Source organism: Cyanistes caeruleus, chromosome 4 (genome assembly GCF_971803275.1).
Source record: "Cyanistes caeruleus chromosome 4, bCyaCae1.hap1.1, whole genome shotgun sequence".
NCBI classification, from domain to species: Eukaryota; Metazoa; Chordata; class Aves; order Passeriformes; family Paridae; genus Cyanistes; species Cyanistes caeruleus.
This window is the reverse complement of record NC_141704.1, coordinates 505449-520663: the sequence shown is the minus strand read 5'-3', so window position 1 is coordinate 520663 and position 15215 is coordinate 505449. Positions and strand designations below refer to the sequence as shown.

Here is a 15215-nt window from a genome sequence, read left to right as displayed (position 1 = left end):
GGTTTGCCCAGGGATGAGGAGTGTATAACCTGGGAAAAGGGAACAATTCCCATCAGGAATTCTGGGATGAGCTGGGTTTGCCCAGGGATGAGGAGTGTATAACCTGGGAAAAGGGAACAATTCCCATTGGGAATTCTGGGATGAGCTGGGTTTGCCCAGGGATGAGGAGTGTATAACCTGGGAAAAGGGAACAATTCCCATCAGGAATTCTGGGATGAGCTGGGTTTGCCCAGGGATGAGGAGTGTATAACCTGGGAAAAGGGAACAATTCCCGTCGGGAATTCCAGGATGAGCTGGGTTTGCCCTGAGCCAGGGAGAGTGTATAACCTGGGAAAAGGGAACAATTCCCATCAGGAATTCTGGGATGAGCTGGGTTTGCCCAAGGATGGGTGTATAACCTGGGAAAAGGGAACAATTCCCATCAGGAATTCTGGGATGAGCTGGGTTTGCCCCGAGCCAGGGATGGGGAGTGTGTAACCTGGGAAAAGGGAACAATTCCCATCAGGAATTCCAGGATGAGCTGGGTTTGCCCCGAGCCAGGGAGGGTGTATAACCTGGGAAAAGGGAACAATTCCCATCAGGAATTCCAGGATGAGCTGGATTTGCCCCCAAACTCTTCCCTCAGTGTGCAACGAGATCGACCAGTGGCCGCCGCCGGTGCCCGGGCAGACGCTGAACCTGCCCGTGATGGGAGTGGTCATCCAGGTACCATCCAGGGAGGGATTAGGGTTCACCTCCTGGAGGTGAAATCCCTGGAAAAGCCCCACATTCCCACAAGTTTTGCCCTGGGAATCGGTGGTGGAGGAGTTTGTCGTCCCTGTGCAGGTGAGGATCCCGTCGCGGGTGGACAAGGCCGGCTCCAGCCCGGTGAAGCAGTGCAACCAGGAGGTGAGAGGGGATCCTGGGTGAGGAGCTGATCCCTGGGATCCTGGGGATGGATCCTGGGATCCTGGGGATCCTGGGGATGGATCCTGGGGATCCTGGAGATCCTGGGGATGGATCCTGGGGTCCTGGGAATCCTGGGGATCCTGGGAATCCTGGGAATCCTGGGGATCCTGGGAATCCTGGGAATCCTGGGAATCCTGGGGATCCTGGGAATCCTGGGGATCCTGGGGATCTCTGGGATCCTGGGGATGGATCCTGGGAATCCTGGGGTCCTGGGAATCCTGGGAATCCTGGGGATCCTGGGAATCCTGGGGATCCTGGGGATCTCTGGGATCCTGGGGATGGATCCTGGGGATCCTGGGGGTCTGGGAATCCGGGGATCCTGGGGATGAATCCTGGGATCCTGGGGATTCTGGGGATCCTGGGATCCAGGGGATGAATCCTGGGATCTTGGGGATCCTGGGGATCCTGGCATCCTGGGGATGCTGGGAATCCTGGGTATCCTGGGGATGGATCCTGGGGATGGATCCTGGGGATCCTGGGAATCCTGAGGATTCTGGGATCCTGGTAGTCCTGGGATCCTGGGGATGAATCCTGGGATCCTGGGGATGAATCCTGGGATCCTGGGGATCCCGGGATCCTGTGGCCTGGGATCCGTGTGGTCCCAGCAGCGCCGCTCCAGGCTCAGCTGGATCACCCCTGGCTCTCTGCACCCAGTGCGGGTGTTTCACCCCCTGCCCTTCCTGGGAATTCCTGGGAATTCCTGGGAATTCCTGGGAATTCCTGCTGCCTCTCCCGCCTCCTTGACCCGTTTGGAATTTGCTCCGGTGTTTTGGTGTGGATCCCTCCCCCTTTCCCCTCCCTGCTGAGCCTGACCCCGCTGTGCTGCCCCTGCGAGCCCCAAACGCTCCCAGCACAGGAAACCCTGGGAAAGAACCCTGGGAAAGAACCCTGGGAAAGAACCCTGGGAAAGAACCCTGGGAAAGAACCCTGGGAAAGAACCCTGGGAAAGAACCCTGGGAAAGAACCCTGGGAAAGAACCCTGGGAGCAGCCCTGGGCAGCCTCTCCCAGCTGGAAGGGAAGGGAAGGGAAGGGAAGGGAAGGGAAGGGAAGGGAAGGGAAGGGAAGGGAAGGGAAGGGAAGGGAAGGGAAGGGAAGGGAAGGGAAGGGAAGGGAAGGGAAGGGAAGGGAAGGGAAGGGAAGGGAAGGGAAGGGAAGGGAAGGGAAGGGAACCTTCCTTGGATTGTGGGAACAGGGATGGGTTTGGGATGGCTTTGGGATGGCTTTGGGATGAGGAGCTGCAGGCACAGGGATGGGTTTGGGATGAGTTTGGGATGGGTTTGGGATGGGTTTGGGATGGGTTTGGGATGAGTTTGGGATGGGTTTGGGATGGGTTTGGGATGGGTTTGGGATGGGTTTGGGATCTGTTTGGGATCTGTTTGGGATGGGTTTGGGATGGGGAGCTGCAGGGTGTGAGCCCCTTGTTCCCTGGGGGAGCTGGGCAGCGATTCCAGCTGGAGCTGCAGCCTCCTCCCAGCTGCTGACAGCTTTTCCTGTCTCCCTTCCTCCCCCAGAACCTGCTACCAGCGCCCCTGGTCCTCCCCAGCGTTCATGAGCTGGATCTGTTCAGGTGAGAGGCTCCTCTGCCCCTCTCCCTGCTGGGGGCATCCCCCAAATCTCGGGGTGCTGCAGAGTCCAGCGCTGCCGCGTCCCTGGAGCTCCTCTGGGGTTCTGGGTTTGAGCTGAGCGAGGGGCTGGGGAGCAGCTGCTGCCCAAAATCCCCCAGGGGAGTGTCCCAGGCACGTCCAGCACGGGATGTGCCGTTCCTGGGTCCATCCTGTGGTGTCCAGGGGTGTCCTGATCTCACACCGAGAGCAACATCTGGCCTCGGGAATCCCCTGGGGTGTAACAACATCTGTCCCCAACATCTGGCCTCGGGAACCTCCTGGGGTGTAACAACATCTGTCCCCAACATCTGTCCCCAACATCTGTCCCCATGAACCGCCTGGGGTGTAACAACAGCTGTCCCCAACATCTGTCCCCATGAACCTCCTGGGGTGTAACAACATCTGTCCCCAACATCTGTCCCCATGAACCTCCTGGGGTGTAACAACAGCTGTCCCCAACATCTGTCCCCATGAACCTCCTGGGGTGTAACAAGGCCAAGTCCAGGGTGCTGCACCCTGGTCAGGGCAGCCCTGGGTTCAATCCAGGCTGGGCAGGAGCCTGGAGCAGCCCTGGGACAGGGATTTGGGGGTGCTGGGGGTGACCTGAGCCAGCCCAGAGCCCCCCAGGGCTGGGCTGAGCCCGCAGGGGAGGGGGGACCCTGCCCCTGTGCCCAGGTGAGACCCCACCTGCATTTCCTTTAAACCTGTACAAAAGCAACGAGTGAGAGTCCAGGTGGAGACACCTGAATCCCCTGGAATGCTGGAAGTCCATCCCAGGTGGAGACACCTGAATCCCCTGTGGAATGCTGGAAGTCCATCCCAGGTGGAGACACCTGAATCCCCTGGAATGCTGGAATTCCATCCCAGGTGGAGACACCTGAATCCCCTGTGGAATGCTGGAAGTCCATCCCAGGTGGAGACACCTGAATCCCCTGGAATGCTGGAAGTCCATCCCGGATCCCAAATTCCCGGGGGGCAGCAGGGCTGGGGGAGCACAGCTCCATCCTGAGCTCTGTCCCTCGGTGTATCCAGATGTTTCCAGCCCGTGCTGATCCACATCCAGATGCTGTGGGAGCTGATGCTGCTGGGGGAGCCCATGGTGGTGATGGCACCGTCCCCAAGCGTGTCCTCAGAGATGGTCCTGGCCCTCACCAGGTGACTCCTGCAGGGTTTGGGGGGCTGGGGACCCCAGCAAAAAACTCGAATTTCGGTTTAGTTTGCCCGTGGAAGCTTTGCAATATATTATATTATATTATATTATATTATATTATATTATATTATATTATATTATATTAAATACTATAATCAATAATACTATTATAATATATACTATATATACACTATACTATATATACAATATAATATATATAATACTATATAATAGCATATACTATTATATATAATATATACTATAAATATATAATATAGTATATAGTAGTATATACTATTATGTAGAATATAGTATATAATATATAATACACTATATATTATAATAATAGTATAATATACTGTATATAATAATAGTACATTCAATATAATATAGTCTATAATAGTATATAATATTAGTATATAATATATACTATATAATATTATAATACTACTATAATATGTACTATATCTATAATCTATATAATATATAATAGTATATCATAGTATATACTATTATAGATAATAGATACTAGATATAATATATATAATAGTATATACTATTTTTAGTATATAGTATATAATATATACCATATATTATAATAATAGTATAATATACTGTATATAATAATATTTTATACTATGTAATATAGTATATAATAGTATAAAATATTAGTATATAATATATTATATACTATATAATACTATAATACTATTATAATATATACTATATATAGTATATATAGTACATATAATAATATATAATAGTATATACTACTATATAGTTTCTAGTATATCATATATAATACACTATGTATTATAATAATAGTATAATATACTGTGTATAATAATAGTCTATACTATATAATATAGTATTTAATAGTATATAATATTAGTATATAATATATACTATATAAAACTATAATACTATTATAATAATATATAATATAATAATTAATTATAATATAAAATACAATATTCCATCTCACCCTTTTTGGTTTAACAAAAAGAAAAGCAAAAAGGAAAAATGAACAACGAAACTACCAACATTATAAACAATAATATAATTCTATAATATACTATTATAATAATACTATATAATATATTATATACTATATATATAATAGCATTTAATATTAGTATATGATATATTTTATACTATATAATACTATAATACTATTATAATACATAATATATATATTATATATAATATATATTATATATATAAAATATATAATAGTATATGCTATTATATACTATAATATTAAATACACTATATATTATAATAATAGTATCATATACTGTACATAATAATAGTATATGCTATATAATATAGTATATAATAGTATAAAATATTAGTATATATTTTATACTATATAATACTATAATACTATTATAATACATACTATATATAATATATATAATACTATATAATAGTATATGCTATTATATATAATATATACTATATGTAATAGTATATAACAGTATATACAGTTATATAATATAGAATATTAATATATAATATATAATATATAATATATAATATATAATATATAATATATAATATATAATATATAATATATAATATATAATATATTATATATTATATATTATATATAATATATTATATATAATATATTATATATAATATATAATATATAATATATAGTATATATAATATATAATATATAATACATAATATATAATATATAATATATAATATACTATATATTATAATTATAGTATAATATACTGTATATAATAATAGTACATTCTATATAATATAGTATATAATAGTATATAATATTAGTATATAATGTATACTATATAATACTATAATACTAATATAATATATACTATATTTATAATCTATATAATATCTAATAGTGTATCATAGTATATACAATTATATAGTATATAGTATATAATATATAATATACTATATATTATAATAATAGTATAATATATTGTACATAATAATAGTATATACTATAAAATACAGTATATAATAATATGGAATATTAGTATATAATATATAGAATATAATACCATAATGCTTTTATAATAATATATTTATATTTTTATTTAATATAATTATTAATATAATTATAATTATTATATTATATAATCATAATTATAATATATATTATAAAATTATAATTATTAATAGAATTATTAATATAATCATAATTATTATATTATATAATTATAATATGTATTATATAATTCTAATTATTAATAGAATTATTAATATAATAATTAATTCAATCTAAAGTCCAATGCTCCATACAATCTGCAGGCTGTAATTTCAGGGTGACAGTTCCACTCTGGTTTTGCAGCGAGGATGGAGAGGAGGGATCTGAGGCTTCCAGAACGTTCCTGGGGAACGTTCCCAGCCCAGCTCAGAGCTCTGCCTCAGCGCACACCCCAAACCTGGGGCTCCCCCCAGGGCTCGGCCAGGCCGAGGGGCAGGAGCTGCCCTGGGGGTGCCCAAGGGCTCCAGGCTGGGCACAGGGGCTGGAAAGCTGGGACAGGCCCGGGGGGACACGAGCCCAGAGGGGCCAGGGGGGCAGGGGGCCGATGGCCCTGGGCTGGGGCAGCCCCAGGGTGGGCACAGGGCAGGGACTGTCCCCTGTGCTGGCCTGGAGTGCCCTGAGCCATGCCAAAGGGTGACCCTGCCATGCCCAGGGTGACCCTGCCATTACCAGGGTGACCCTGCCGTGCCCAGGGTGACCCTGCCATGCCCGGGGTGTCTCTGCCGTGCCCAGGGTGACCCTGCCATGCCCAGGGTGTCTCTGCCGTGCCCAGGGTGACCCTGCCGTGCCCAGGGTGACCCTGCCCTGCCCGGGGTGACACTGCCTGTCCCTGCAGCTGCCTGGCCCCGCTGCGTTACTGCTGCGACTTCCGGCCCTACTTCACCATCCACGACAGCGAGTTCAAGGAGTACACCACACGTACCCAGGCCCCGTGAGTGCCCCTGTGCCCTGCCAGGACCCTCCTGTGCCCTGCCAGCACCCCCTGTGCCCTGCCAGCACCCCCTGTGCCCTGCCAGGACCCTCCTGTGCCCTGCCAGGACCCTCCTGTGCCCTGCCAGCACCCCCTGTGCCCTGCCAGGACCCTCCTGTGCCCTGCCAGGACCCTCCTGTGCCCTGCCAGGACCCTCCTGTGCCCTGCCAGGATCCCCCTGTGCCCTGCCAGCACCCTCCTGTGCCCTGCCAGGACCCTCCTGTGCCCTGCCAGGACCCCATGTGCCCTGCCAGGACCCTCCTGTGCCCTGCCAAGGCCTCCCTGTGCCCTGCCAGGACCCTCCTGTGCCCTGCCAGCACCCTCCTGTGCCCTGCCAGGACCCTCCTGTGCCCTGCCAGGACCCTCCTGTGCCCTGCCAGCACCCTCCTGTGCCCTGCCAGGACCCTCCTGTGCCCTGCCAAGACCTCCCTGTGCCCTGCCAGGACCCTCCTGTGCCCTGCCAAGGCCTCCCTGTGCCCTGCCAGGACCCCCAGTGCCCTGCCAAGACCTCTCTGTGCCCTGCCAGGACCCTCCTGTGCCCTGCCAGGACCCCCTGTGCCCTGCCAGGACCCTCTGTGCCCTGCCAAGACCTCCCTGTGCCCTGCCAGGACCCTCCTGTGCCCTGCCAAGACCTCCCTGTGCCCTGCCAGGACCCCCCTGTGCCCTGCCAGGACCCCCTGTGCCCTGCCAGGACCCTCCTGTGCCCTGCCAGGACCCTCTGTGCCCTGCCAGGACCCCCCTGTGCCCTGCCAAGGCCTCCCTGTGCCCTGCCAGCACCCCCTGTGCCCTGCCAGGACCCCCCTGTGCCCTGCCAGGACCCCCTGTGCCCTGCCAGGACCCTCCTGTGCCCTGCCAGGACCCTCTGTGCCCTGCCAGCATCCCCTGTGCCCTGCCAAGGCCTCCCTGTGCCCTGCCAGGACCCTCCTGTGCCCTGCCAGCACCCGCTGTGCCCTGCCAGGACCCTCCTGTGCCCTGCCAGGATCCCCCTGTGCCCTGCCAGCACCCTCCTGTGCCCTGCCAGGACCCCCTGTGCCCTGCCAAGACCTCCCTGTGCCCTGCCAGGACCCTCCTGTGCCCTGCCAGGACCCCCCTTTGCCCTGCCAGGACCCTCCTGTGCCCTGCCAGGACCCTCCTGTGCCCTGCCAGGACTCCCCAGGCACACCCAGTGTCCCCAGTGCCACCCCCAGTGTCCCCAATGACACCCCCCGTGTGTCCCCAGTGCCACCCCAGTGTCCCCAGTGCTCAGCCCCAGTGTCCCCAATGACACCCCCCGTGTCCCCAGTGCCACCCCAGTGTCCCCAGTGCCACCCCCGTGTCCCCAGTGCCACCCCAGTGTCCCCAATGACACCCCCAGTGTGTCCCCAGTGCCACCCCAGTGTCCCCAGTGCCACCCCCCGTGTCCCCAGTGTCCCCAGTGTGTCCCCAGTGCTCAGCCCCAGTGTCCCCAGTGCCACCCCCCCTGTCCCCAGTGACACACCAGTGTCCCCAGTGCCACCCCCCATGTCCCCAGTGCCACCCCAGTGTCCCCAGTGCTCAGCCCCAGTGTCCCCAGTGCCACCCCCAGTGTCCCCAATGACACCCCCAGTGTCCCCAGTGCCACCCCCAGTGTCCCCAGTGTCACCCCCAGTGTCCCCAGTGCCACCCCAGTGTCCCCAGTGTCACCCCCAGTGTGTCCCCAGTGTCACCCCCAGTGTGTCCCCAGTGCCACCCCCGTGTCCCCAGTGCCACCCCAGTGTCCCCAGTGCCACCCCCAGTGCCACCCCATGTCCCCAGTGCCACCCCCAGTGTCCCCAGTGCCACCCCCAGTGTCCCCAATGACACCCCCAGTGTCCCCCTGTGCCCTACCAGTGTCCCCAATGACACCCCCAGTGCCACCCCAGTGTCCCCAGTGCTCAGCCCCAGTGTCCCCAGTGCCACCCCCAGTGTGTCCCCAGTGCCACCCCCAGTGTCCCCAGTGCCACCCCAGTGTCCCCAATGACACCCCCAGTGCCACCCCATGTCCCCAGTGTCCCCAGTGTCCCCAGTGCCACCCCCAGTGTCCCCACTGCCACCCCCAGTGCCACCCCCGTGTCCCCAGTGCCACCCCAGTGTCCCCACTGCCACCCCCAGTGTCCCCAATGACACCCCCAGTGTCCCCAGTGCCACCCCCAGTGTGTCCCCAGTGCCACCCCCAGTGTCCCCAGTGCCACCCCCGTGTCCCCAGTGCCACCCCCAGTGTGTCCCCAGTGCCACCCCAGTGTCCCCAGTGCTCAGCCCCAGTGTCCCCAGTGTCACCCCCAGTGTCCCCAGTGCCACCCCCAGTGCCACCCCCGTGTCCCCAGTGCCCTGCCAGTGTCCCCCTGTGCCACCCCAGTGTCCCCAGTGCCACCCCCGTGTCCCCAGTGCCACCCCAGTGTCCCCAGTGCCACACCAGTGTCCCCAGTGCTCAGCCCCAGTGTCCCCAGTGCCACCCCAGTGTCCCCAGTGTCACCCCCAGTGTGTCCCCAGTGCCACCCCAGTGTCCCCAGTGTCCCCAGTGTGTCCCCAGTGCCACCCCAGTGCCACCCCAGTGTCCCCAGTGCCACCCCAGTGTCCCCAGTGCTCAGCCTGGCCCCTCCTTGCAGGCCCAACATTGTCGTGGGTGTCACCAACCCCTTCTTCATCAAAACCCTGCAGCACTGGCCCCACATCCTGCGGGTGGGGGAGCCCCGCATGGCAGGTGAGCCCCAAAACGGGGACATTGGGGTGACAGGGGACATTGGGGTGTCAGGGGAGCCCCGCATGGCAGGTGAGCCCCAAAACGGGGACATTGGGGTGACAGGGGACATTGGGGTGTCGGGGGAGCCCCGGAACGGGGACATTGGGGTGTCAGGGGACATTGGGGTGACAGGGGACATTGGGGTGTCAGGGGAGCCCCGCATGGCAGGTGAGCCCCAAAACGGGGACATTGGGGTGCTGGGGGACATTGGGGTGTCAGGGGAGCCCCGGAACGGGGACATTGGGGTGTCAGGGGACATTGGGGTGTCAGGGGAGCCCCGGAACGGGGACATTGGGGTGACAGGGGACATTGGGGTGTCAGGGGAGCCCCGGAACGGGGACATTGGGGTGCTGGGGGACATTGGGGTGTCAGGGGACATTGGGGTGTCGGGGGACATTGGGGTGTCAGGGGAGCCCCGCATGGCTCACCGCCCCAAAACGGGGACATTGGGGTGTCAGGGGAGATTGGGGTGCTGGGGGACATTGGGGTGTCAGGGGAGCCCCAAAACGGGGGACATTGGGGTGTCGGGGGACATTGGGGTGTCAGGTGAGCCCCGCATGGCAGGTGAGCCCCGAAACGGGGACATTGGGGTGTCAGGGGACATTGGGGTGTCGGGGGAGCCCCGAAACGGGGACATTGGGGTGTCAGGGGACATTGGGGTGTCAGGGGAGCCCCGCATGGCAGGTGAGCCCCGAAACGGGGACATTGGGGTGTCAGGGGACATTGGGGTGCTGGGGGACATTGGGGTGTCAGGGGAGATTGGGATGTCAGGGGACATTGGGGTGTCAGGTGAGCCCCAAAACGGGGACATTGGGGTGCTGGGGGACATTGGGGTGTCAGGGGAGCCCCGGAACGGGGACATTGGGGTGCGGGGGGACATTGGGGTGTCAGGGGATATTGGGATGTCAGGGGACATTGGGGTGTCAGGTGAGCCCCAAAACGGGGACATTGGGGTGTCAGGGGACATTGGGGTGTCAGGGGATATTGGGGTGTCAGGGGACATTGGGGTGTCAGGGGATATTGGGGTGTCAGGGGATATTGGGGTGTCAGGGGACATTGGGGTGTCAGGTGAGCCCCGAAACGGGGACATTGGGGTGTCAGGGGACATTGGGGTGTCAGGGGAGGCCCGGAACGGGGACATTGGGGTGCTGGGGGACATTGGGGTGTCAGGGGACATTGGGGTGTCAGGTGAGCCCCGGAACGGGGACATTGGGGTGTCAGGGGACATTGGGGTGTCAGGTGAGCCCCGCATGGCAGGTGAGCCCCAAAACTGGGATATTGGGGTGTCAGGGGAGCCCCGCATGGCAGGTGAGCCCCGGAACGGGGACATTGGGGTGTCGGGGGACATTGGGGTGTCAGGGGACATTGGGGTGTCAGGGGAGCCCCGGAACGGGGACATTGGGGTGACAGGGGACATTGGGGTGTCAGGGGACATTGGGGTGTCAGGGGAGCCCCGCATGGCAGGTGAGCCCCGAAATGGGGATATTGGGGTGTCAGGGGAGCCCCGGAACGGGGACATTGGGGTGTCAGGTGAGCCCCGCATGGCAGGTGAGCCCCAAAACGGGGATATTGGGGTGTCAGGGGAGCCCCAAAACTGGGATATTGGGGTGTCAGGGGACATTGGGGTGTCAGGTGACATTGGGGTGTCAGGGGAGCCCCGGAACGGGGACATTGGGGTGTCAGGGGGGATTGGGGTGTCAGGGGAGCCCCGCATGGCAGGTGAGCCCCGAAACGGGGACATTGGGGTGTCAGGGGACATTGGGGTGTCAGGGGACATTGGGGTGTCAGGGGAGCCCCGGAACGGGGATATTGGGGTGTCGGGGTAGCCCCGCATGGCAGGTGAGCCCCGGAACGGGGATTGGGGTGTCAGGGGAGCCCCGGAACGGGGACATTGGGGTGCGGGGGGAGATTGGGGTGTCAGATGAGATTGAGGTGTCAGGTGAGATTGGGGTGCCAGGGGAACCAAACAGGGGAGATTGGGGTGCCGGGGGTGTTTGGGGTGCTGGGGGAGATTGGGGTGCCAGGTGAGTTTGGGGGTGCCAGGGGGTCTCAGGGTGCTGTTGGGGGGCTCAGGGTGCTGTTGGGGGGCTCAGGGTGCTGTTGGGGGGTCTCAGGGTGCTGTTGGGGGCTGGCCCAGGGCTCGCTGGGGCTGGGGAGCAGCCGGAGGCTGCAGGAGCTGCCCCAGCCGGGATCCCCTGGATCCCCTGGATCCCCTGGATTCCCTGGATCCCCTGGATCCCCCGGATCCCCCGGATCCCCTGCATCCCCTGGATCCCCTGGATTCCCTGGATCTCCTGCATTCCCTGCATCCCCTGGATTCCCGGGATCCCCTGCATTCCTGGGATCCCCCGGATCCCCTGGGTCCCCTGGATCCCCTGGATTCCCTGGATCTCCTGCATTCCCTGCATCCCCTGGATCCCCTGGATCCCCTGGATTCCCGGGATCCCCTGCATTCCCCGGATCCCCCGGATCCCCTGGATCCCCTGGATCCCCTGGATCCCATGGATCCCCTGTGTCCCCTGCATTCCCCGGATCCCCTCGCAGCCCCGGCTGTGCCCCGGGCAGGGAGAGCAGGAATCGCTGTCCTGGAGCTCCCAGGAGAGGAAAATCCTGCTGGGATCCCCTGGGGCAGAGAAAATCCCGCTAGGATCCCCTGGGGCAGAGAAAATCCTGCTGGGATCCCCTGGGGCAGGGAAAATCCCGCTGGGATCCCCTGGGGCAGGGAAAATCCCACTGGGATCCCCTGGGGCAGGGAAAATCCTGCTGGGATCCCCTGGGGAAGAGAAAATCCCACTGGGATCCCCTGGGGCAGAGAAAATCCTGCTGGGATCCCCTGGGGCAGGGAAAATCCTGCTGGGATCCCCTGGGGCAGGGAAAATCCCACTGGGATCCCCTGGGGCAGGGAAAATCCCGCTGGGATCCCCTGGGGCAGGGAAAATCCCGCTGGGATCCCCTGGGGCAGGGAAAATCCTGCTGGGATCCCCTGGGGCAGAGAAAATCCTGCTGGGATCCCCACCTGGGGCAGGGAAAATCCTGCTGGGATCCCCTGGGGCAGGGAAAATCCTGCTGGGATCCCCACCTGGGGCAGGGAAAATCCCGCTGGGATCCCCTGGGGCAGGGAAAATCCCGCTGGGATCCCCTGGGGCAGGGAAAATCCTGCTGGGATCCCCTGGGGCAGAGAAAATCCCGCTGGGATCCCCACCTGGGGCAGGGAAAATCCTGCTGGGATCCCCTGGGGCAGAGAAAATCCCGCTGGGATCCCCTGGGGCAGGGAAAATCCCGCTGGGATCCCCTGGGGCAGGGAAAATCCTGCTGGGATCCCCTGGGGCAGAGAAAATCCTGCTGGGATCCCCACCTGGGGCAGGGAAAATCCCACTGGGATCCCTGGGGCAGAGAAAATCCCACTGGGATCCCCTGGGGCAGGGAAAATCCTGCTGGGATCCCCTGGGGCAGAGAAAATCCCACTGGGATCCCCTGGGGCAGGGAAAATCCTGCTGGGATCCCCTGGGGCAGGGAAAATCCTGCTGGGATCCCCTGGGGCAGGGAAAATCCTGCTGGGATCCCCTGGGGCAGGGAAAATCCTGCTGGGATCCCCACCTGGGGCAGAGAAAATCCCGCTGGGATCCCCTGGGGCAGGGAAAATCCTGCTGGGATCCCCTGGGGCAGGGAAAATCCTGCTGGGATCCCCTGGGGAAGAGAAAATCCCGCTGGGATCCCCACCTGGGGCAGGGAAAATCCTGCTGGGATCCCCTGGGGCAGAGAAAATCCTGCTGGGATCCCCACCTGGGGCAGGGAAAATCCCGCTGGGATCCCCTGGGGCAGGGAAAATCCCACTGGGATCCCCTGGGGCAGAGAAAATCCCGCTGGGATACCCTGGGGCAGAGAAAATCCCGCTGGGATCCCCACCTGGGGCAGGGAAAATCCTGCTGGGATCCCCTGGGCCCCTCCGGAGCTGGGAATGAACCCCTGGGAATGGGAATTCCACAATTCCAGAGGGGACCAGGAATGTTGGGACTGCTGGAGAATTGGGAACCCCCAGTGTCCCCCCCAGACCCCCCGTGTCCCCTCTGGGATGGCTCCAGGAGGGGACAGGACCCCGATTGTCCCCCCAGACCCCCCCGTGCCCCCCGTGCCCCCCGTGTCCCCGCTGGGATGGCTCCAGGGGTCCCCTCAGGAGGGGACAGGACCCCCATTGTCCCCCCCAGACCCCCACTGTCACCCCCAGGATCCCCAGTGTCCCCCCCCGTGCCCCCCCGTGCCCCCCCAGCCCCCCCGTGCCCCCCCCAGGACCCCCAGTGTCCCCCCAGACCCCCGTGTCCCCCCAGCCCCCCCTGTCCCCTGTGTCCCCAGGGGAGCTGCCCAAGCAGGTGAAGGTGAAGAAATTGGCCAAGCTGAAATCGCTGGACACAAAACCCGGTGAGGGCGGGAGCCCCTCCCCCCTATTGATCCCTGATCGATTGATTGATCCCTGATTGATTGATCCCTGATTGATTGATTGATTGATCGATTGATTGATTGATTGATCCTTGATTGATTGATTGATTGATTGATCCCTGATTGATCCCTGATTGATCAATTGATCCCTGATTGATCCCTGATTGATTGATTGATTGATTGATCCTTGATTGATTGATTGATTGATTGATCCCTGATTGATCCCTGATTGATTGATTGATTGATCGATCGATTGATCGATTGATTGATCGATTGATTGATCGATTGATTGATCGATTGATTGATTAATCCCTGATTGATCCCTGATTGATCCCTGATCGATTGATTGATTGATTGATCCCTGATTGAGTGCGGGAGCCCCTCCCCCCTGATTGATCCCTGATTGATCGATTGATCGATTGATTGATTGATCCCTGATTGATCACTTGATTGATCCCTGATTGATCCCTGATTGATCCCTGATTGATTGATCCCTGATTGATCCCTGATTGATCCCTGATTGATCCCTGATTGATTGATCGATTTATTGATCCCTGATTGATCCCTGATTGATTGATCGATTTATTGATCCCTGATTGATCCCTGATTGATCCCTGATTGAGTGTGGGGAGCCCCTCCCCCCTGATTGATCCCTGATTGATCACCTGATTGATTCCCTGATTGATCCCTGATTGATCGATTGATTGATCCCTGATTGATCCCTGATTGAGTGCGGGAGAGCCCCTCCCCCCGGCCCTGCGCCCCCCACTGTCAATGAGGGATTGATCCCTGATTAATTCCTGATTGATTGATTGATCCTGGATTGATTGATTGATTGATTCCCTGATTGATCCCCTGATTGATCCCCTGATTGATTTCCTGATTGATCCCTGATTAATTCCTGATTGATTGATTGATCCCGGATTGATTGATTGATTGATTCCTGATTGATCCCCTGATTGATCCCCTGATTGATTTCCTGATTGATCCTTGATTGATTCCTGATTGATTGATCCCTGATCGATCCCTGATTGATCCCCTGATTGATCACCTGATTGATCCCTGATTGATTGATTGATCCCTGATTGATCCCTGATTGATCCCTGATTGATCCCTGATTGATTGATTCCCTGATTGATCCCTGACTGATTCCCTGATTGATACCTGATTGATTCCCTTATTGATCCCTGATTGATCCCTGATTGATTGATTGATTGATTCCTGATTGATCCCTGATTGATTGATTGATTGATTGATTCCTGATTGATCCCTGATTGATTGATTGATTGATTGATTCCCTGATTGATCCCTGATTGATTTCCTGATTGATCCCTGATTG

The 15215-nt window shown here is 54.7% G+C and overlaps 1 protein-coding gene across 1 annotated transcript in view; it reads left to right on the top strand.

The window, feature by feature from the left end:
• DENND6B (DENN domain containing 6B) overlaps nt 1-15215 on the top strand; it is a 53758-nt gene that overhangs the window by 20974 nt on the left and 17569 nt on the right. Inside the window, exons 7-13 of the mRNA XM_086886226.1 lie at nt 626-705; nt 826-888; nt 2461-2516; nt 3586-3708; nt 6571-6666; nt 9309-9403; nt 13793-13858. Of these exons, the coding sequence (XP_086742352.1) occupies nt 626-705; nt 826-888; nt 2461-2516; nt 3586-3708; nt 6571-6666; nt 9309-9403; nt 13793-13858 (579 nt within the window). The remainder of the gene's footprint in view (nt 1-625; nt 706-825; nt 889-2460; nt 2517-3585; nt 3709-6570; nt 6667-9308; nt 9404-13792; nt 13859-15215) is intronic.